At 54.9% G+C, this 18,316-nt stretch overlaps 8 protein-coding genes across 8 annotated transcripts; 5 read left to right on the top strand and 3 right to left on the bottom strand.

The window, feature by feature from the left end:
• Positions 1-114: 114 nt before the first annotated feature.
• Positions 115-3,610, top strand: CDEST_05081 (uncharacterized protein; the record flags this gene model as incomplete). Its single annotated transcript, XM_062921240.1, has 6 exons — positions 115-314; positions 424-448; positions 638-655; positions 780-907; positions 971-3,478; positions 3,538-3,610. 6 exons carry the CDS (start codon positions 115-117, stop codon positions 3,608-3,610), a joined length of 2,952 nt encoding a protein of 983 aa, XP_062777291.1.
• A 999-nt stretch (positions 3,611-4,609) lies between these two features.
• Positions 4,610-7,005, bottom strand: CDEST_05082 (Putative LysM and putative peptidoglycan-binding domain-containing protein 1-4). Its single transcript, XM_062921241.1, has one exon. It carries the CDS (start codon positions 6,570-6,572, stop codon positions 4,614-4,616), a length of 1,959 nt encoding a protein of 652 aa, XP_062777292.1. The 5' UTR covers positions 6,573-7,005; the 3' UTR covers positions 4,610-4,613.
• A 457-nt stretch (positions 7,006-7,462) lies between these two features.
• CDEST_05083 (Putative Arv1 protein) lies at positions 7,463-8,732 on the top strand. Its single transcript, XM_062921242.1, has 2 exons — positions 7,463-7,892; positions 7,958-8,732. Exons 1-2 carry the CDS (start codon positions 7,650-7,652, stop codon positions 8,672-8,674), a joined length of 960 nt encoding a protein of 319 aa, XP_062777293.1. The 5' UTR covers positions 7,463-7,649; the 3' UTR covers positions 8,675-8,732.
• Positions 8,733-9,010: 278 nt separating this feature from the next.
• On the bottom strand, positions 9,011-9,392 carry CDEST_05084 (Putative ATPase, V0 complex, subunit e1/e2; the record flags this gene model as incomplete). Its single annotated transcript, XM_062921243.1, has 3 exons — positions 9,011-9,143; positions 9,239-9,322; positions 9,382-9,392. The coding sequence occupies 3 exons, from the start codon at positions 9,390-9,392 to the stop codon at positions 9,011-9,013; spliced, it is 228 nt and encodes a 75-aa protein (XP_062777294.1).
• A 316-nt stretch (positions 9,393-9,708) lies between these two features.
• Positions 9,709-11,098, bottom strand: CDEST_05085 (Putative 6-phosphogluconate dehydrogenase, NADP-binding, 6-phosphogluconate dehydrogenase, domain 2). The gene is made up of 2 exons (XM_062921244.1): positions 10,801-11,098; positions 9,709-10,728 (listed from the first exon to the last, which is right to left on the bottom strand). The coding sequence occupies exons 1-2, from the start codon at positions 10,843-10,845 to the stop codon at positions 9,850-9,852; spliced, it is 924 nt and encodes a 307-aa protein (XP_062777295.1). The 5' UTR covers positions 10,846-11,098; the 3' UTR covers positions 9,709-9,849.
• A 490-nt stretch (positions 11,099-11,588) lies between these two features.
• On the top strand, positions 11,589-14,743 carry CDEST_05086 (Putative N-acetylglutamate synthase, fungal). Its single transcript, XM_062921245.1, has 3 exons — positions 11,589-12,284; positions 12,367-12,525; positions 12,581-14,743. The coding sequence occupies exons 1-3, from the start codon at positions 12,240-12,242 to the stop codon at positions 14,366-14,368; spliced, it is 1,992 nt and encodes a 663-aa protein (XP_062777296.1). The 5' UTR covers positions 11,589-12,239; the 3' UTR covers positions 14,369-14,743.
• Positions 14,744-14,948: 205 nt separating this feature from the next.
• Positions 14,949-16,792, top strand: CDEST_05087 (Putative BAR domain-containing protein). Its single transcript, XM_062921246.1, has 6 exons — positions 14,949-15,139; positions 15,220-15,301; positions 15,373-15,455; positions 15,518-16,118; positions 16,175-16,306; positions 16,369-16,792. Exons 1-6 carry the CDS (start codon positions 15,108-15,110, stop codon positions 16,402-16,404), a joined length of 966 nt encoding a protein of 321 aa, XP_062777297.1. The 5' UTR covers positions 14,949-15,107; the 3' UTR covers positions 16,405-16,792.
• A 427-nt stretch (positions 16,793-17,219) lies between these two features.
• Positions 17,220-18,094, top strand: CDEST_05088 (Putative NADH dehydrogenase [ubiquinone] 1 alpha subcomplex subunit 5; the record flags this gene model as incomplete). Its single annotated transcript, XM_062921247.1, has 3 exons — positions 17,220-17,776; positions 17,861-17,965; positions 18,028-18,094. The coding sequence occupies 3 exons, from the start codon at positions 17,220-17,222 to the stop codon at positions 18,092-18,094; spliced, it is 729 nt and encodes a 242-aa protein (XP_062777298.1).
• Positions 18,095-18,316: the final 222 nt, after the last annotated feature.

The following is an 18,316-nucleotide window of genomic DNA, read 5'->3' on the forward strand; positions in this document are numbered from 1 at the left end:
TTCCCTCCTGGTGGCCCTCCTCCTATTCCTACCACTCGACCAGAGAAATTCATCAACGACTCTCTTTACTACCACTCCTGCAACTCCATCGCAGCTCCCGCCTCACGGTCGCCCATGGATGTCGACATGCTGTCTACGGACCCGTCGGCCCAGCAGCCGCAACCGCCGCAAAAGTCCGAATCTCCATCCCAGTCTGCCGGGGGGAGTTCCAATGCCGCCAATACGGGCCCAAATGCCCAAAGTGGCAGCAATGCAGCAGCTGCTGCCGCCGCCGCCGCCGCCGCCGCCGCCGCAAACCACATGAGTTTTCGCAGGTTCGTCCCTCACCACCAACCTCCGGAGCTGGCGCTTCTTCGCGATGAACGCTGCCTTTGTCAGATTCATATGCCATGGGGGTGCTGACATATCTCCAAAAAAATGAAGGCAACGAGCTTCCAGAGCCTGTGAGGTACGTAGTCTCCCACCTTTATCTTGGACGCGCGCCCGCCATTCCGAGGCCCCTCTGCCCACTTTGTGCCGAGGCATCTTTACCCGCGCAACGCCTTGCGCCGCGCTGCGCTGGGAGATCGCATCATCCACCACAGCATTCCGACCTTCTTCGACGTAAACATAAGCTGATCATTGGTCTTTCATACAGACATGCCATGCCCGCAAGGTACGAATACAGGGTTTTTACACTATGCAATATGCCCCCCTGGCTTCCATTACCCCCCTCTTTTCTCCAACCGAGTCTTCTCTCCGAGCCTGCTTGCCGAGCCTCGTCCACTGATACCACCTAGGTGCGATGCGATGCCGCGAGTTTAGGCGTGCCCTGCACGAATTGCGTCGCCTTCCAAATCGAATGCCGCATCCCGACCCCCAAGCGCAAAAAGACGACAAACGCCGGAACGAACAAGGACTCGGATAGGTCTGCATCAGCTTCGCCTTTCCCACACACCTTCAACACTGGGCTAACTGAGGTGCGCTCCAGCGAGAAGGGAGATACTGCCGACGATCGTTCACCGAGAGCTCCAAGTATCTCTGCCCCTGGTCCTGGTACATTTCCGCCTCGAACTCCCGCTGTCTATCACACCACAGATGGTACGCCGTCATCCAACTACACCGAGTCGCAAGCCCGAAAGGAGGAGGTTGACAGTGGCACATATCTCAACCTCGTGATGAAACCAAAGTTTACGAGAGCACCCATTACAGACGCCGGTAGAGTCGCCTACCTCGGAGAGTCGTCCAACCTGACTTTGCTCGTTCACGATCGCCAAGGCTCGTCAGACGTCGTTCATTATCCTTTACCCGAAAACGTCAGGGGATCTAGAGCCCGCCTGACCGAATTGGATAACGTCGAAATCGACATCCTCCACCAGCGCGGTGCCTTTCTTCTTCCACCAAGATCACTATGCGACGAGCTCATCGATTCTTACTTCAAATGGATACACCCGATCGTTCCGGTCATCAACCGCACCCGTTTCATGCGACAGTATCGCGATCCCAAAAACCCACCCTCCCTTCTCCTGCTTCAGGCTGTGCTGCTGGCCGGCTCCCGAGTCTGTACAAACCCGCAGTTGATGGATGCCAACGGTTCGACAACCCCTGCGGCTCTGACCTTCTACAAGAGAGCCAAAGCGTTGTACGATGCCAACTATGAAGACGATCGAGTGACCATCGTGCAGTCGCTGTTGCTGATGGGCTGGTATTGGGAAGGGCCGGAAGATGTGACAAAGAACGTGTTCTACTGGAGCCGAGTCGCCACCATCGTCGCTCAGGGTTCTGGCATGCATAGAAGCGTCGAGCAGTCGCAGCTCAGTCGCTCTGACAAGAGGCTCTGGAAGAGGATCTGGTGGACCCTCTTCACGCGGGATAGGTCCGTCGCCGTCGCCCTCGGCCGGCCCGTTCACATCAACTTGGACGACTCCGACGTCGAGATGCTCACGGAAGAGGATTTTATCGAGGACGACGGCGACCGCAATAGCGAGTACCCCCCAGATCCGATACACGTTCAGTTTTTCATGCAATATGTCAAACTATGCGAGATCATGGGCTTGGTGCTATCACAGCAGTACTCGGTGGCGTCGAAAGGTCGGCAACGCAACGCAATCGATTTGACGCACAGCGACATGGCTCTCGCAGACTGGCTCCAGAATTGCCCCAAGATCGTGTACTGGGAGGTTGCTCGACACCACTTCTGGTCTGCTTTGCTTCACTCCAACTACTATACAACCTTGTGTCTGTTACACAGGGCACACATGCCGCCCAACGGCGGAAGCCGGTTCCCTGATGATTCTCCGTATCCATCGCGGAACATCGCATTCCAGGCAGCAGCCATGATCACCTCCATCATCGAAAACCTAGCGGCCCACGGCGAGCTGCGATTCTGCCCGGCATTTGTTGTGTACAGCTTGTTCTCTGCCCTCATCATGCACGTGTATCAAATGCGGTCGCCTGTACCATCGATTCAACAGGTGACTCAGGACAGACTACGAACATGTATGCAGGCCCTCAAGGAAGTCTCTCGGGTATGGCTGGTGGGGAAGATGGTGTATACCTTGTTTGAGTCCATCATAGGAAACAAGGTTCTCGAGGAGCGTTTACAGAAGGCCGCAGGCAAGCGACACAGGAAGGCGCAGCAGGCCATGGCGCAGTTGGAACAGCACTCACGTCCTCAGGATGTGGCCAAGCGGAAGTACGACGACATGGCGATCGACTTCAGCGTCAACACCCCGACACCCCAGGAGTCGTATGAACGATCTCGTCCCCAAACACCTAGCCACATGAAGGGCGAAGGTAACCCTCAAACCATGCCCCCGCCGGTAACATCTCCTAATCCCAGGCAACACGACACATTCATGGGCGGGACATCTTCGCGGCCGCAGACCAGACCTGCGACACCGTTCAACCCGTCCTTCTCCGTCCCAGCTACGCCACCAGATTTGTATCTGGTAACGCGTAACTCTCCAAACATTTCCCAGTCTCTGTGGGAGAATTTCCAGCCCGATCAGTTGTTTCCCGACAGTGCCAGCATGCCGGCCTTCCCCCAAATGTCGCCCCCGCCCGCAAGCCAGCAAGGCTTGGATGCAGGTCTCATGGCGCACCTGCAAAACCCCAATATGCAGAGTGGACTGCCAGCCCAAAACACCCAATTTCAGCAAAGGGGGAGCGGCAAGCCAGTCTTGGGTGGAAGCCCTCCCCAGGGCCACAATGTTCTCCAGCCAAACATGCAAGGCTTCCAGCCGCAGCCGCAGCAACACCTACACCAGCAGCAGCAGCAGCAGCAGCAGCAGCAGCAGCAGCAACAGCAACAGCCGCAGTCGCAGGGACAAGAGCAGAACTCCAACAGCAACAATAATAACAACAACAGCCTCAATAGCAACCTGTGGACGGCCAACTTTGATGGGTTGATGCCCGATGGACAAAGCCCGAGCGATAGCTGGAGTACAGGATCTGCCCAGGGGCAACCTGTTCCAAACACTTTGAATGTGGAAGACTGGTGAGTGAACCTGAAGCTTTGGAAATCCACGCACACACCAGACTGATGACTTGCTACAGGTTCCAGTTTTTCGGCATCAACAACGGCGACTTGGCAAACATGAACCTTGACCTGGGACTTGGGCCTCAGTAAAGATAGGATACAAGTTCTGTGTGCATATTCTACGCTTTGTTTCCATGACATCTGTAACCAAGCTTCGCCCAGGGCGTGTCTATAGCTACGATGAAAGTAAGAAATGTGCTAATGAACAATGTCCGAGATGCGCAGCGAGATGCCTCCTCCCCCAATGCGCTCCGCTGGCAAGCACGGCACCTACTTATTCAGGTTATGAGCCACGTGTAGCCCAAAGTTCAACCGCAGGCAGCGCCATGCGGGCAAGGACAAGGGCAACACACACTCACTAACCCACAGCAGTCACACTCGGAAGATGTGAAGGATGCACAAACCAAGACCCAGCACGGGCTCCCCCGTTCAATTCACGGAATCGCGTGATGCCATGTTTTACCTATGACTGGTTACAGCATCCATCTGCCTCTCGCATCTTTTGATTCAGAAATACGCATTGGTCACCGAGCCGGATAGTAGCCAAGGTTGGTTATGATCGAAGAAACAGGCCATCTTCCTCTAAAAAATGCCTCGCCACTCCTCAAGGCCTCTATACCCATTGCTTCATTGCCCAGCTTCGGTCCAGGCTCGAAACATATCTTCTCTTTAATAACAAAAAGTAAAATAAAAAAAATAAAAAGGAAGAAAAAACATCGAATGTTCCCATGTCTAATGGTAAAAATGGTAAATCAAGATTGGAGGTGGTATATGTCAAGGGCAGGTTGGGCAACCATCCTGGATGGAAGCCATGGCAGACTGGCAAGCAAACCCACCCTTACTCCTATCCCCCTTCTATGCCCGCTGACGCCTTTTCCAATGCTCCATCCGGTGGCACCAGTTCGACTGCTCCCCTGCCTTGCCATTCCCTCGTGCCTTGTGCAAGTGCTTGTCTCTCCCGCTTTCTCTCTCGCTCTCTATCTCGCTTCGCTGCAGAAGGTAGTGAGTGCGTGTCCTTGTTGAACCCTCGGAGGTGTAGTATGCGTGCATCTCAGGAGTAATGGTGATAGACAGTACCGCCGCCATCTCGAGCCTAATCTGACTTCTTGCCCTTGGCAGTCGCTGCAGTGTGGCCCAAAGTCCGGCCTCTAACCGATCCGTCCCCGTCACTTCTGCCGGTGGAGCCGACGTCACTCATCGGGGCAGCCTCAAGGAAGCCCGAGCTAGTCAACCCGCCGCCGACCGGCAAGGACAACCTTCCGTCGTCGCTGTTGGTGTCCGTCAACTCGATGAGATCGAGATCGTCCGGATGACGGCTCCGAGTCCCCAGAGTCGGTGTACCAGGGGCTTTGGCGAAGGCGCCGCGCAACCACGTTTCTACCGTCGCCGCGGCACGATCGAGACCCGAACTTTGCCGGGATGTCGCCAAAAGATCCTGTCCCTCGTCGAAAGGGCTTTCCACAATCCCGCCGCTGGACCCTGGCCTAAAGCCAAAATTGGCAGTTTCGGATCCCATGACGGAAATAGACGGCAGCGATTCGTCGATGGCGATTCCAGGAAGATGTTTCTTCGCCCACGAGTTCAAGTAGTCCCTTTCTGGGCCAGGCGCACGCACGCTTCGCCCTAGGGAACCAACGCCGCCAGGTCTCCTCATCCATGCCGGCCGCGTGTCCCCCGCATCGCTGTTCATCCTGCTCCTCGATGACGCGGGTGTAGACCGCCCTGGAGTGCTGGGTAGGTTCGGCCTGCTGCTGAGGTTGCTTTGACGTCGAGAAGATGACCTGCCCACTTGTTCGGGGCTTTCCGTGAGCCCAGCTACTATCGCTGCAGTATCAAGAGAGTGTCTCGGTGTCGACATGGTCGAGGTACTCCGAAGGCTCTTCTTCCGTCGTGGCGGGAAGTACCCTGTTGTTTTCTTCGATACACGGGCGATCTCCACTGGTTTTGCGACCGAGTCGAGAGTAACCCAACGCACATGGGTCCATGGCTGCTCTTCCTGCTCCTCGCTTTTGGATAGCTCAGACGTTGAGTCGTTTGTGGTCGGCAAGCTGAAGAAATCGACTTGTTGTGACTGAGCTGAAGTAAGTCCACCCCGCCCATGAGCACTTCGGGGCTCTGGTGTTGGGGCAAGCAAATCGACGGCTTGCCCCTCATTCGAGGGCGGCTCGCATGGGCGTCCTTTGATTTCACAGGCGTCTACCGGTATGGCTAGCCATTTTCGCACCTGTATGTCCCTGGACCACAGGCCGTTGGCCTTCCTGAATGCGTCTTCGCGGCACCTGTACTTGAGCACTATGCCGGCATAGGTGTCAGTAGGTTGTACATGGTGGATATAGACCAGTTGGTCTTGGACTTCCTCCTCTTGCGGCGTGTCCCTCATAACCTCATCAGAGTTCCTCCTCTTGTACTTGCCCGCCACATCAAGACCCCCATTAACGCCCTCGTGACTTTCCAAGACGCTCGCCGTCCGGGCTGCTTTAAGGGCGGCGTTTCGTTCCGCAAGAGAACCTGCCGCTATATCCTGGTGACCAGGCCGAGAACTAGAAGGCGGCGCAGGGCCCCAGTCCTTGGGCGTCTTCCGTGGCGGGGTGGAATAGTCTCGCTTAAGGGGATTAAAGCCAGTCCGTCTTCCCTCCCGGTGATCTGACTCGTAGCCCGCTTCGTGGACACTTCCACCGGACAAGATGGAAGAGGCCAGCCCTTGAATCGAGGCCCAGCCCTGAGACCACGTCGTGTCGAGAAAACTGGCTGTGTTCGGTGTAGTATTATTTCGGCGGTTGCTGGCAGAGGTAGTCCGAGCAGCGGGCTTTGTGGATGTGTCCCTGGACAACTGGCTGGAGGGCATAGGGCTGGGCGCGCGGCTAGACGGGGTACGTAGAGCAGAGAAGGAGGCAGAGAGGCTCTCCATAGGCCCTCCAGTCGAGGATGAATCATCGACGGTGCTGATGAGACGCCGGTTGCGCGGACGGGCTTCGGCATCATGGTGTGCTGGCAAAAGGGCCGACGAAGACATGTGAGATGCCGACCCGACCGGGTTTAGGGAGTTTGCCATGATGGAGCAAGGCCGCCCACCTCGTCGGTTAGGTGGCAGGCAGTTGAAAGAGAGGGCATCAGCGCGCAGCTTCGGTCATGGACGATGGTCGATCGCAAGGGGGAAGGTGAATCGGGACGCGGCGTCGAGGGTGGCTCCGGATAAGAGAAAACCACGGGAAAAGACCTTTGATGGTAGGAATTGTCGAAGAAGACACGGGTTCGCCTTCGAAACTATTCGAAGGATTGGTATGTAAGGGTGGCAGGGAATTACGACCGATAGGCAAGTGAGGAATGAATGAATGAGGTGAGTGTGGTAAGGTAGAAGGATGGCTCAAGCCGAATGACAACGAGTGATCGAGACCGTCCGTGGTTCGTGGTACCTCTTCTTTAGCGCATATTGCAGCACCAGCGGAAGCGGTAGTGGCAGCGGGAGGAGGATGTGGATTGGTCTGACCTGGAGTCCTAGACTGGGTTAAACTGTCCTCCTCCACTGATGGATGAGGCGGGCGGGCTTGAAGGGGCCAAAGGGATGGGGGACCCTTGGTTACGACGTAATCAGCACTGTCGAGATGCCCCTGCTGTCCCACTGTGATTGAATACTTAGGTACTTGATCATTAGCGGCTCTTGAAGTGGAGACAGAACAGGTGGCTTTCCCGCTGCCCCCCAATTCGGTTGAGGCCTGAACTGTTTTATGACCCGAATTAGCGGCCCTCTCACTCCGGCGCCCTCCACGCGCATTGGAGTGCAACAAGGTGGGGGAGTCTCCCTTTCTTTTGAACCGGCTCTAAATCAGCGCTTCGACATTGTCTGCTGGCGGGCTCATGCATGGGCGGCCCCACCCGGGCTCCTGGTTAGCTGCAAGTGCGAGGTCGCGGTACAGAAGTACACTATCAAACTAGAACTTGAGGCGACAAGGCTGCATGTGTTTGACTTTGATTTGCACCGCTACGCTTCAGACCACGACGACAATGCCACGTACCTTAACCGCCTCGTTCCCCAGTCGCATATAGTCAGTCGGATTGTATTCGGGATCAATCAGAGATACCACGGCTGCTTGTGTTGAGTAACTAGATATTGCTTTGACTTCAGTACGCGATGCCCATCTGCATCGAGTGCCGGCACCCGGTCAAGACGCTATGGACCAAGTACTCAAATGCCGATGACAAGTCCAGCGGGCACAACATCCGCTTGACCGTCTGCAGAAACTGCGGTCACTTTTGCGACAAGTATGTCGAGCACGATTTCGTCGTGCTCTTCATTGACCTGGTTCTGATCAAACCCCAGGTCTACCGCCACTTGCTTCATAACACACTCATGAAGGACGATGACCAGTTTGATGTAAGTCAGGGTTGGAGCACTGACTACTCGATACATTTTACAGTTGCTGACATTGACCACGGCAGTCATCCATTGTGCGGCTCGGCGTTCTGCTACTGTTGTTCGACGTGTACTTGACATGGGCTCGCATCGAGAAGCAGACGGTCCCCAAATCCTCCCAAGACGAGGGCGCCAATCTGGGCAGTTTAACTCAACAGTCCATCGTGTCGCAATACCTCTTCTTCTGTATGTTGGATGGCAAAAGCAACTTCTTTCCCCCAAAACAAAGGACCATAACAGTTCCTGGGCCTCCTCAAGCGCGGGCTAACATTGCGCTAGTGATTCTCTGTGCTCTGTCGACCCTCGCCTTCCACATGAGCATCCGTTTCATGACGTCGTCCTTTTTTTCCCCTCTGGGCATGTTCAACGTCCTGCCTCGGTACTCGCGTCCCAACTCCGTCTCGACCGCACTACTCGTCTCGTCCTCGACCAAACTTTTCCCGATTCTTATGGTTATATGGCAATATGATGTCCCGGCTGCGGCGCGCTCGCTAGGATGGGCCGTGGTAGCAAACAACGTTGAGGCCCTCCGCATTTTGCTGGACTGCGGCTACGGCGTCGCTACTCTGCTCGCCACGACGGGAGCCCTAGCGCGCTGGGCCGTGGGACGCGGTGTTCTGTGGGCTGCCGGGATGGACGGTATCGATTCCATCGGCGAGACCAGCATTGCTGCGGATGGTAAGGCCCTCTGGGCTTTATTGATGTACGTCAGGGAATGGGCAAGCGACTTGGCCGCTGGGTAACGGGGGATTTAGACCATGGAGACCATGCACAATTTCGCAAAAGGACGGAGCTCGGCATTGCGTAAATTTGATGTCGCATACATACTTGATTCGTCCGCTCGAGTGCGTACCTAATCCAGTATCGCCCAGGCCGTGTGTCTGCCAGCGCCATCCATCGTAATCCGGCCTAGACAATGCGTGGCGACATTCCTCGACGGCCGGTAACACGCACTTCTATGACAGAATCCCTGAAGTCCTTAACGCCGTTCATATGAAGAGTTGTAGTTGTGTAAAGTCGGTAATAGTACATCGGCATCCCGTCACGGTCCTTCGATCGCCATCACTTCGAGGTATTCATCAGTGGTGCACAGCGCTTTCGCGGAGGTTGCTGCGTTTGGGTTCGATCAAAGGGTGGAGTTGGGCGAGAAACGTGATAGCCCACATGAGATAGCAGCATGCGAGAGCCAGGAGGAGGGATGATCTCCAAATGCTGCCGCCGACGTTAGCAGTGCTACATAGCAACAGATGCAAAGGCCAGCTAGGGCAGGATCCCTCGCGCTTTGTCTAGTCGGGGATTGAACTTACATTTGCGTCTCGCCCTTGGGCGACAAGAACCATGCGCCGGCGCCCATCGCCACAACGACGACGAGCCCGATGAAGATGCTGTAGCTATTGGCCAACTCGTCAGCATTTCGCTCATTGACGATACGTATCCAAGGTAGACGGACCCTTGCGCCATTTTAGAATTCGATTTCGAGAGTTTATGCTCCGTTGGGATTTTGCAGGCGTCTCGAGCTTCGCGATGGTGCTGTTGTGGTGCTTTGCTGTTTACTTCTGTCGTCGGTATGGAGGCTGAGAGCTGTGAGGTCAGATGTCGTCGACATGTCGGTGCAGCTGTCAATACAGTGTCTAATACAGTGCGTTGAATCAAGACGGAGAGCACCATTGCTGCTTAGTCATTTGCGATCCAGTCTGGCTGGCTTGCCGATTGTCGACGGATGCTAGTTCCTGCGCTTGTGCAAAAAGCTCCCTCCTGAGGACGATTAGAAACGACGGTAGGCTAGGTTAGAGTCATTAGAAACAGAAGATATAGGAGGAACGAATGTGGTTAGAGACATGATTAAATTCTCCTGCCTTGCTCTGATCTCATCCAAGGCTCTTAGAGCTTTGAAAACTCCAGCTCCTTGGAAGCCTTCCTAGGAGTCGTTTTCGAATTTGAGACCAGCTTCCTTTCTCACGGCGCCGTAAATACCGGCCATGTCACCCGAAGGTCCCGCGTGTTCTTTCACAATCTGGAGGTGTTTGTCGGCGGTTTCGATATTTGGTAGGCGCGTGCCGGCAGCTTTAGCGATGGCCATGGCATGGGCAGCGTCCTTGCGCGCAAGATCAACCGCGAATAGCGGTTCTTCTCTCTTATAGTAGTCACCTTCCAACATCCGTACCGAATACGCAGGGTACGGGCTTCCACCGAAGAGGGCGTCGACGAACTGCTTGAGGTAGCCAGTTCCCAGCCCGCTCTTCTCGGCAGTTACATATGTCTCTGCCAGCTGCTCGACCATGCCCAGGATGACGGTGTTTCCCAGCACCTTCAATGTCGAAGCCTTGTGATACGGCTCACCGGCCATGTTGATTTCGCGGGCTGCCATGGCATTGACATATGGCCGGATCTTCTCGATCGACGTCTTGGGTCCTGCCAACACCAAGATCGCATTACCAGCAGCCACCATAGCGGGAGCACCAAATACCGGGGCACAAACGAATTCCGCGCCCTTTTCCAGGACCGCCCTCGCTGCGGCCTCAGAAGTAGCGGGGGCGATGGTAGAGCACTCCACGAATACTTTGCCATTGAGGTCATGCTGGACTGCGGTCGCGAAGACCTCCTCTACTGCCTGGTCATTGGCAATGCACGTGAATATAATATCGGCCTTGGTAATGGCGGCTCCGAGCGAGACTGCGATCTCTGTCTTGCCAGCGGGCAAGCTCTGGCTCAGTTCTGTCGCTCGTTTGACGGTGCGATTGTAGACGAGAAGCGGTTGATCCAGGTTGTACTTCTCGACGAGGTTTTTACACATTCCCTGGACGAGATGAGCTTCAGTACCATGACTGTTCTAGGAATTGGGTGTAATTAGACGTGGGGGAAGGCTCACCCTCCCAATGTTGCCGAGACCGACCCAGAGGAGCCTGGGTGACATTGTGTGTTAGGTGGACAGAGCAACAATCGGGTCAGGATAGAAAGTCAAGAAGACGGGAGCGAGGGCAATTTCAGACCGCGGAATCGGAATCTGTGAAGGGGCTGAAAGGTTGGGAGGATGCAGCGGCATTGACATGCGTAATGTCTATCTTGGAAGTAGCCTGGGTAGGTTTCACAACTGATGCACCAGGAAGTGAAGCGGGGTCATGCTTTGGCGGCCTATGCCTGACAAGTTGCATCGGAGAGGCTTTAGATCTAACATGTCCCAGCATGGAGAGGGCGGCAATAGGAACGGCAACCGGGTTTATTCAGCTAGGTAGCTAAGTTCGTGCTCGATTTTATGAGACTCTCTTGCGCACTTCTTACAGAAAAGGTTAGGCCTACCTACGTGCACCCGGCGTTCCTCATGCTATTAGCACCAAAGCCGTGTTGTCAGTTGCAGAAGGCAATACAACTAATGCGCTAGCTGCGGCAGCCCCCGTCGCTGCAGTTGGTCCTGGAAGCTACCCAAGTTAGGTCGCCCAATATCGAGGTTGAAGAGGAAGAGGATACCTACGTTGTCTGGCCCTTTGGTTGTAAGTCCAGTCAGTGTTAGTTGCTCAGAACCACAACCACCAACCAAAAGCGGCCAGCCGCGTATGTGGCACATGCTCACTGTTCAATCACATGGCAACTTGCAAAACAAACCCCTCCCTCCCCCCCCCCCCCCCCAAAAAAAAAAAGGCCAAGAGTCAATGTGGATGAATGAACCGTGAGTTGACAGACCCCCCTTCCGAGTCATTTTGTAATTACTGTCGAGACTTTGATCTTCCTTCCCACTTGGCCCGACAACTCGCCTCGGTGCTACGGTGATACAAGACGGTCGCCGATGGCGGCCCCATGATTTCTGTCTTATCGCCTTATCAGTAAACTTTTTGGTAGGCCAGTTTGACTCACAAAGTGGGAATTTCCTTGGGTCTGGGGGAACAGGCCGGGTTGGCTTAACTCCTCGCCCCAGCCCGCGTCTTTCCCTTCGTCACCGACTCCCACTTCTACCAAAGCTCAATTTGTTCAACTTAACTCCTTCCAAGTCGTCTCAACCTCGGAGCAGATCTCAAGGCACCCCCACGGTCACTTGCATGGCCGTCTGAAGAAATGGCTGGGCTTTGACCCTTCCCCCCTCTTAAAGACACTGCCTCCCTGACCGGGTACTCGATTCTGACCTACCTACTCCAACGCCCACAGCCGGGTTTTGGGCTTTCTCACCGCCGAAAACGTTAGGAGTTGATTGAGTATTGGCCAATTCTTCGTCGTATCGTCGGCCACGGCCTACTTACACCAGCTTCGGTGTATACTGCCATCATAGGACGGTTGCTCGTTTTGGCATGCCCTGCCTTTCAGGCGACCACGGATAAGATGCGGGCTCCGGTCTTGAAGCAAGCGAGCAACCTGGTTGCGAGGGTAAGTGTTGCATCTTCTACCATCCGTCACCTCACCCCACTGGACTCCCAGTACATGAGCTTATACATCTTTCACCCAACAGGCACCTTTCGCTATTGACTCATGTAGTCCGCCTAATTGCAGACTTTATCACCGCCCGCGGTTAGGCACTCACCAAGAGGAGGCATTGCAAAATGCACTGTCTGCAGTTCGCCACTCTTCGAGCTCCAAAGCGAGAGAGAGAAAGCGGGCGGAAGACAGGGTAACCAACCACCCCAACATTCCTGCGTTACCAAACATACTAAATCCGGTTCCAGGACTTCATCGTATCTGTTCTAGAGGCATCGGCTACCCGTCGTGATGCCAAGGGATACCTTCAAAAATATGCTCCTCAGTCGGGCGACGGCGCATCCAAGAAGCGCAAAGCAGATGAGCTGCCAGGAGCACCCGACCAGTCTTATTCGCCCATCCGAGTTGTCAATCAGGCACCGAAGTTCATTCAGGGTAGCGACAGCAAGGTCGAAACCACTCTTCCCCTTGATGAGCCCATCAATTTGGCTATTGTCAAAATACGTCTTCCGCAAGACATTGACGACGACATGCTGAGTGCCATCGCCAAGACCCTGACCCAGCTCAGAAAGCTCGGTCTCGTGAGTCTCATTGTCCTGGATGGAGGGCCAGCCTCGAACCGGAAACTGCTCCGTGAGCAATCTTGGCGGGCTCAACAAGCCGTTGAGACCTTTGGTGAACCGGGGTGCATTCTTCTTGACCAGTGTGTCGCCGATGCCGAATCACATACACCTCAAACCCAGGGTTTTATGCCCTCCGGTGTTTATGTCCAGCACCCGCATCTCTTGCTACGAGCCCTGCAAGACAACGCTATTGTAATCGTGCCGCCTGTCACCATGGCCCACGACTTGAAGAGCATTGATGTGGTTGATGCCGACGAAACCATCGTTGCGCTTACCAAGTACTTCTGCGGGCTACAGTTCAACGCCTCCAATCAACCGATTGGCTCTCTAGGCTCCAGTCTCAGTCCGGGCGTCAAGGTCGCTTCGGTTGAGAAGGTCATCATCCTGGATCCAGCCGGCGGCACACCCCTCTCTGACGTACACGATGACTCTTGTCATCGGTACATCAACCTCGAGCAGGAATTCGAAGGCATCATGTATGGACTCACACATCCTTCGGGGTCAGAAGCGCGGCGAGGCAAAGTTCCTGAAGACATACGGCAGGTTCATGCCCGCAACCTTGACTTGTCAAGAAAGGTGCTTGCAATGTTACCCTCGACGTCTTCCGCCATCATCAGCACCCCTTCTGCTGCTGCAAATAAACCCATTCAGGAGTTCACCAGGGTCACGACTCGTAACAGGCAGAACCCCCTGATCCACAACCTACTGACGGACAAGCCTGTCTTCTCGTCATCACTACCCCTCGAGCGAGTCCGGTCAGGGAAGAAAGGCGATGCAGTATCCGGCGAGACACATGTGGCAACTTTGCTCAAGCGCGGCATGCCTCTCACAGTGTACCCTGACCCTACAGTCAGTGCCTGGCTGCCGCCTAGCCCCGGAGGCCCACGCCTGAGGCTTACAGACACCTGCATAGACCTGCCACGGCTAGTCCATCTTATCAATGATTCTTTCAACCGTGAGTTGGACGTTCAGCATTATTTGGAGCGTGTCAACGAGAAGTTGGCTGGCGTCATCATTGCTGGGGAGTACGAAGGCGGAGCTATTCTGACGTGGGAGAGGCCGTTTGGATTGGACGAGGCCACGGCTTACAAGACAGGACGCCTCGTTCCGTATCTGGACAAGTTTGCGGTGCTCAAAAGTCGCCAGGGCAGCGGCGGTGTCGCTGATGTGGTTTTCAACGCTATGGTAAGAGGCTGCTTCCCGGAGGGCGTTTGTTGGCGGAGTCGCCAAGACAACCCTGTCAACAAATGGTATTTCGAGAGATCACTGGGAACATGGAAGCTGAAGGACACCAACTGGACCATGTTTTGGACAACTCCCCATCTGCCACTGAGCGATCCGAAGTTGCTGGATTATGAGGACGTTTGCCGCGAGATTGAGCCATCTTGGGCAGATTCGAAGCCGCCAGATTGAGACGGTGACTAGACAGAAACTCCAGGGCTCTCTTGTTTGAGCACTTTCCACGACGATATGACCGGGAAAGAAATCATTAACTCACGGTTTACAAAGCAAGATCTCAAACTCTATTGAAAAGTGTGGACATTGACAGGACGAAACATTTCCACCTGACTCGACGTAGGTAGGGAACGGGTTTCTGCTCGAAGAGTGCCGGAAGCCCCATTGTCTTCCATGGACGGGTATCGCAACCCCACAATCGATCCGCTGGAGGTGGTCAAGTTCTTCTGGTCAGTGCATACACGCACAATTTCGGGCCGCACAAATGACGGGGAGGGTTGGGGGGTATCTATGTATATGACTAGGAAGGCAGGTAGGTACCTAGCCTGTTGGCCACCTTACATATCACGTGCCATGCGCACTATCTCAGTCATTCCTGGGTAGGTACCCAGGTACCTACGCGTGCTTGGCTACCTCTAATCACCTACCTATCCACCCAGTCTAACTGCCCCTGGACAGCTTGTGACAACAGTCCTATTGTGCAGTGCCACTGCAGCCAATTTAAGATACTGGATACTTGTCTACCCTGGTTTACCTGGTAGCAGGCACGACACGAGGCCAAACTTCCGCATCTACAAACCACCACCACTGCCACCACCACTACTCTCTCGGGCACATATCCAGCGCCGACTGCCTACCGCGACCGAGTCGCATTTGCTTTTATATCTTCCAAAGTCCATTCAGGGTTGTCGCAAAGATGGATTTCAAAAACTTCGGAAAGAACATTACGTATGTTGCATTGCCGCGAACCCTTTGCTTAGGCTGTCGCGAGGGGCGTTTTCAGGCTGACGAATAACCCTCAACCACAGCTCCTTCGGGGCCTCCATTACCCCCTTCGCCTCCCGTACCTTTCAGTACACCAAGGAACAGCTTGGCCAAGCTGAGGACAAGGTATGATGCCGCTTCCACTAATCGGGAATCTATTTCTTGAAGAGTCGAGTTAACCATTTTGACCTTAACAGACCCAACTCCCTCCTGACTACATCGACCTCGAGAAGAGAGTCGACGCTCTCAAGCAGGTCCATCAAAAGATGCTGGCTGTGACGTGAGTCTGGTCCATAGAACAACTCGTAACCAATGATCGACCACTAACACCAGCACCTGAAGTTCTCAATACTCGAACGAGGCCTATGACTACCCTCCCAACATCAAGGAGACCTTCCAGGATCTCGGCCGCACCGTTAGCGAGAAGGTCACTCTCCTCTCTTCCGCCGCCTCTCCTGCCGAGGCTCAAGCCGCCCTCACGGCCCCTCCTACTGCGAAACCTCAGCCAAAGACATTTAACCATGCCATTGCCAGAGCCAGTCTGTCAAGCAGCCAGGTCCTGCACCAACAACACACCGGCGCAGGGGAGGACCCCTTGGCTACGGCACTCGAGAAGTATGCCTTGGCTATGGAGCGCGTTGGCGAGGCCCGGATGGCCCAGGACGCTCAAATCCAGAGTCGCTTTCTTGCCGGCTGGAACACGACCCTGAACACCAACCTCAAGTTCGCGACTCGTGCCCGCCAGAACGTCGAGAAGTCACGCTTGACGCTCGATGCCGCAAAGGCTCGCGCCCACGGTACTACCTGGAAGATCGGTCCCGGCTCCCCTCGTCCGGAGGAGCCCCAGCCTCAGGAGTTGAGCCCCGAGGCTCAGGAGGAAATCGAGAAGGCCGAGGACGAGTTCGTCACGCAGACCGAGGAGGCTGTTGGTGTTATGAAGAACGTACGTGGATATGACCTTCTGCTTCACTTTGAAATCGTCGCTAACCCTCCAGATAGGTTCTCGATACCCCCGAGCCTCTCCGCAACCTTGCCGACCTGATTGCTGCCCAGATCGAGTACCACAAGCGGGCCTACGAGATCCTGAGTGAACTCGCTCCCGTCGTGGATGGCCTGCAGGTTGAGCAGGAGGTTAGTCGCGCCTCGAACTATGACGTTTAACGAACCCGTCCGTGCTGACGCCGTCGCTGCAGGCCAGCTACCGCAAGAGCCGTGAGAACGCCTCTTAGAAACCTGTATGAGTGCCGTTTTCTTCAAAATCACTCTTGCAGTGCTGGCAGCTTCACGATACCTAGATCGGATCAACGTCTCGAAGCGTCGAGCTGAGGCGATTGGAGCACTCCAAAGGTCGGAGGGAAGCTCCTTTGCTTGAGTGGCCGCCAATTTGGCGGTGTCGTCTCTGTTATACACCATCTCTTTTCTCTTGGACGGTCATTCGTCGTGTTACGTAGCTTTTGTGTGGCTGCCAGGATTACTTCACTTATCCGACGCCTGAAGACCAGCGACGGGGGCGCCTCGATTACGTCCATTTACGATGTTTTCCATGACCTACAAATATCGAGCTGTTGTCGTGTGTTGGAGGTCATGATAGGTGTTGCTCTCAGTGATTTAAGTATTTGACGACATCTGCAAGGTTGCATGCATCGCCCCATATGATCGAGTGAGGGTGAAGCGAATCCCATGTTGATACAACGCTCACTAACTCGGTGGAGCGCACCCGCGAGAGCTATCCTTAAAAGGCCACCACAAATACCATTTTCATTTGCATGTAGGAATAGGCCACAGTTCGTCCACTGTTGAATGTCGATGATCGCAACGGCTGGCGTTGGGGCTGATGCTGATCGTGTGCCTATTTCCACCCGCTCGCCTGCGTCTTAAACAGGTGTCACGTGACGCTAGTGTGCTGACTTATGTAAGGAAATCTACTGGTCAATGAAATCAAAGTGACCATTTCCATTGCGAGCGCAGCTCTCGACCTCACGCTCCACAGCTCAATTCCGTCCAAACGCCGTCACCCCAATCCGAGTCAATTGATACCGCAACCATGCGAAAGACATTTCGCCTGCTCGCGGGCGTCAAGCCTGCTCGCTACCTCGAACCCGGCACCCCGACAGGCCTTACTGGCCTTTGGACACACAACAGCCCCCGGTCGACCCTGCTTTACCTGTACAACACCACCCTCGAGAAACTCAAGACGGTCCCCGAGTCCTCTTTGTACCGCCAATCCGTCGAAGCCCTTACGAAGCACCGCCTTGGTCTTGTCGAAGCGACGGAACCCGCCGGATACGCCGAGTGGCAGAAGAGAGCTGAGCAGATCGTCAAGGAGAAGCCCGAACAGTTCCGCCTCGTCAGTGGCCGCGTCGACGGCAGCGGCGCCCGGACAGTGAAGCTCGGCAACCGAACGTTTATCGTAGCCACCCAACACGACGCTCAAGACGTCCGTGTCGAGGAGTGGGACGGCGAGAAGGACGAGGGCGGCACCCTCGAGGGCCCCCGTACCGAGGCGGAGCGCAAGGATCATCAGCTGCTTGCTGACCGCAAGGACCTCAACGACATCGCCAAGGTTCAATGGGAGCCTGAACCTCAGTTGACGGCGGACCAGTGAGTCTATGGATACACCAGTGGAGGAATGGGGCTCAATAGCACGGCACGGCACGGATACTGACTGGCTTTGCGTGTTAATAGGATTTCTGAACTTGAGAACAAGATTGGAGCTGGCCTCATTGAGGAGGTTATCGAGGTTGCCGAGAGCGAGCTGAAGCTCGTAGATGTGATGACGCAGGCAAAGGTGTATGTTCTCACCCGCTATCTCCGTCGTTGATGCCCCGTACGTGCTGACCCTTGTTGAATAGTTGGGAGGACTTGGAAGAGAAGCCTGTCGAGGGCCAGTGGACCTACTTCGAACGCAAGTCTGCGTAAGCTGGGTCACTTGCGACCAAGAAATGAAACCTCCCTGAATTGTATCGGCGCGCTCTAGACAATGTATATTAGGCGACTGTGATGACCAAGATACATGAGCTGTTGCTTTTTCGCATTGGCCATTAAACATGCGCAGGTGAACAGACCCCGACAGTCGATTTTGGCTCTGTATCCTGCATGGTCGGAGAGGTGGAGAGCCACCAACAGTTTTTGGTGTGACTG

Source organism: Colletotrichum destructivum, chromosome 3 (assembly GCF_034447905.1).
Source record: "Colletotrichum destructivum chromosome 3, complete sequence".
Taxonomy (NCBI): domain Eukaryota; kingdom Fungi; phylum Ascomycota; class Sordariomycetes; order Glomerellales; family Glomerellaceae; genus Colletotrichum; species Colletotrichum destructivum.

What these genes read in the sequence shown, in the direction of transcription:
- CDEST_05087 (XM_062921246.1), top strand. Translation starts at nt 15,108, where the DNA reads ATGGATTTCAAAAACTTCGGAAAGAACATTAC. An exon ending in TTGGCCAAGCTGAGGACAAG is followed by an intron (nt 15,302 to 15,372) that starts GTATGATGCCGC and finishes TGACCTTAACAG; the next exon opens with ACCCAACTCCCTCCTGACTA. An exon ending in CAAAAGATGCTGGCTGTGAC is followed by an intron (nt 15,456 to 15,517) that starts GTGAGTCTGGTC and finishes CAGCACCTGAAG; the next exon opens with TTCTCAATACTCGAACGAGG.
- CDEST_05086 (XM_062921245.1), top strand. Translation starts at nt 12,240, where the DNA reads ATGCGGGCTCCGGTCTTGAAGCAAGCGAGCAACCTGGTTGCGAGG. An exon ending in CGAGCAACCTGGTTGCGAGG is followed by an intron (nt 12,285 to 12,366) that starts GTAAGTGTTGCA and finishes TTCACCCAACAG; the next exon opens with GCACCTTTCGCTATTGACTC. An exon ending in GAAAGCGGGCGGAAGACAGG is followed by an intron (nt 12,526 to 12,580) that starts GTAACCAACCAC and finishes ATCCGGTTCCAG; the next exon opens with GACTTCATCGTATCTGTTCT.
- CDEST_05083 (XM_062921242.1), top strand. Translation starts at nt 7,650, where the DNA reads ATGCCCATCTGCATCGAGTGCCGGCACCCGGTCAAGACGCTATGGACC. An exon ending in AGGACGATGACCAGTTTGAT is followed by an intron (nt 7,893 to 7,957) that starts GTAAGTCAGGGT and finishes TGACCACGGCAG; the next exon opens with TCATCCATTGTGCGGCTCGG.
- CDEST_05082 (XM_062921241.1), bottom strand. Translation starts at nt 6,572, where the DNA reads ATGGCAAACTCCCTAAACCCGGTCGGGTCGGCATCTCACATGTCTTCG.
- CDEST_05085 (XM_062921244.1), bottom strand. Translation starts at nt 10,845, where the DNA reads ATGTCACCCAGGCTCCTCTGGGTCGGTCTCGGCAACATTGGGAGG. An exon ending in GTCTCGGCAACATTGGGAGG is followed by an intron (nt 10,729 to 10,800) that starts GTGAGCCTTCCC and finishes CATCTCGTCCAG; the next exon opens with GGAATGTGTAAAAACCTCGT.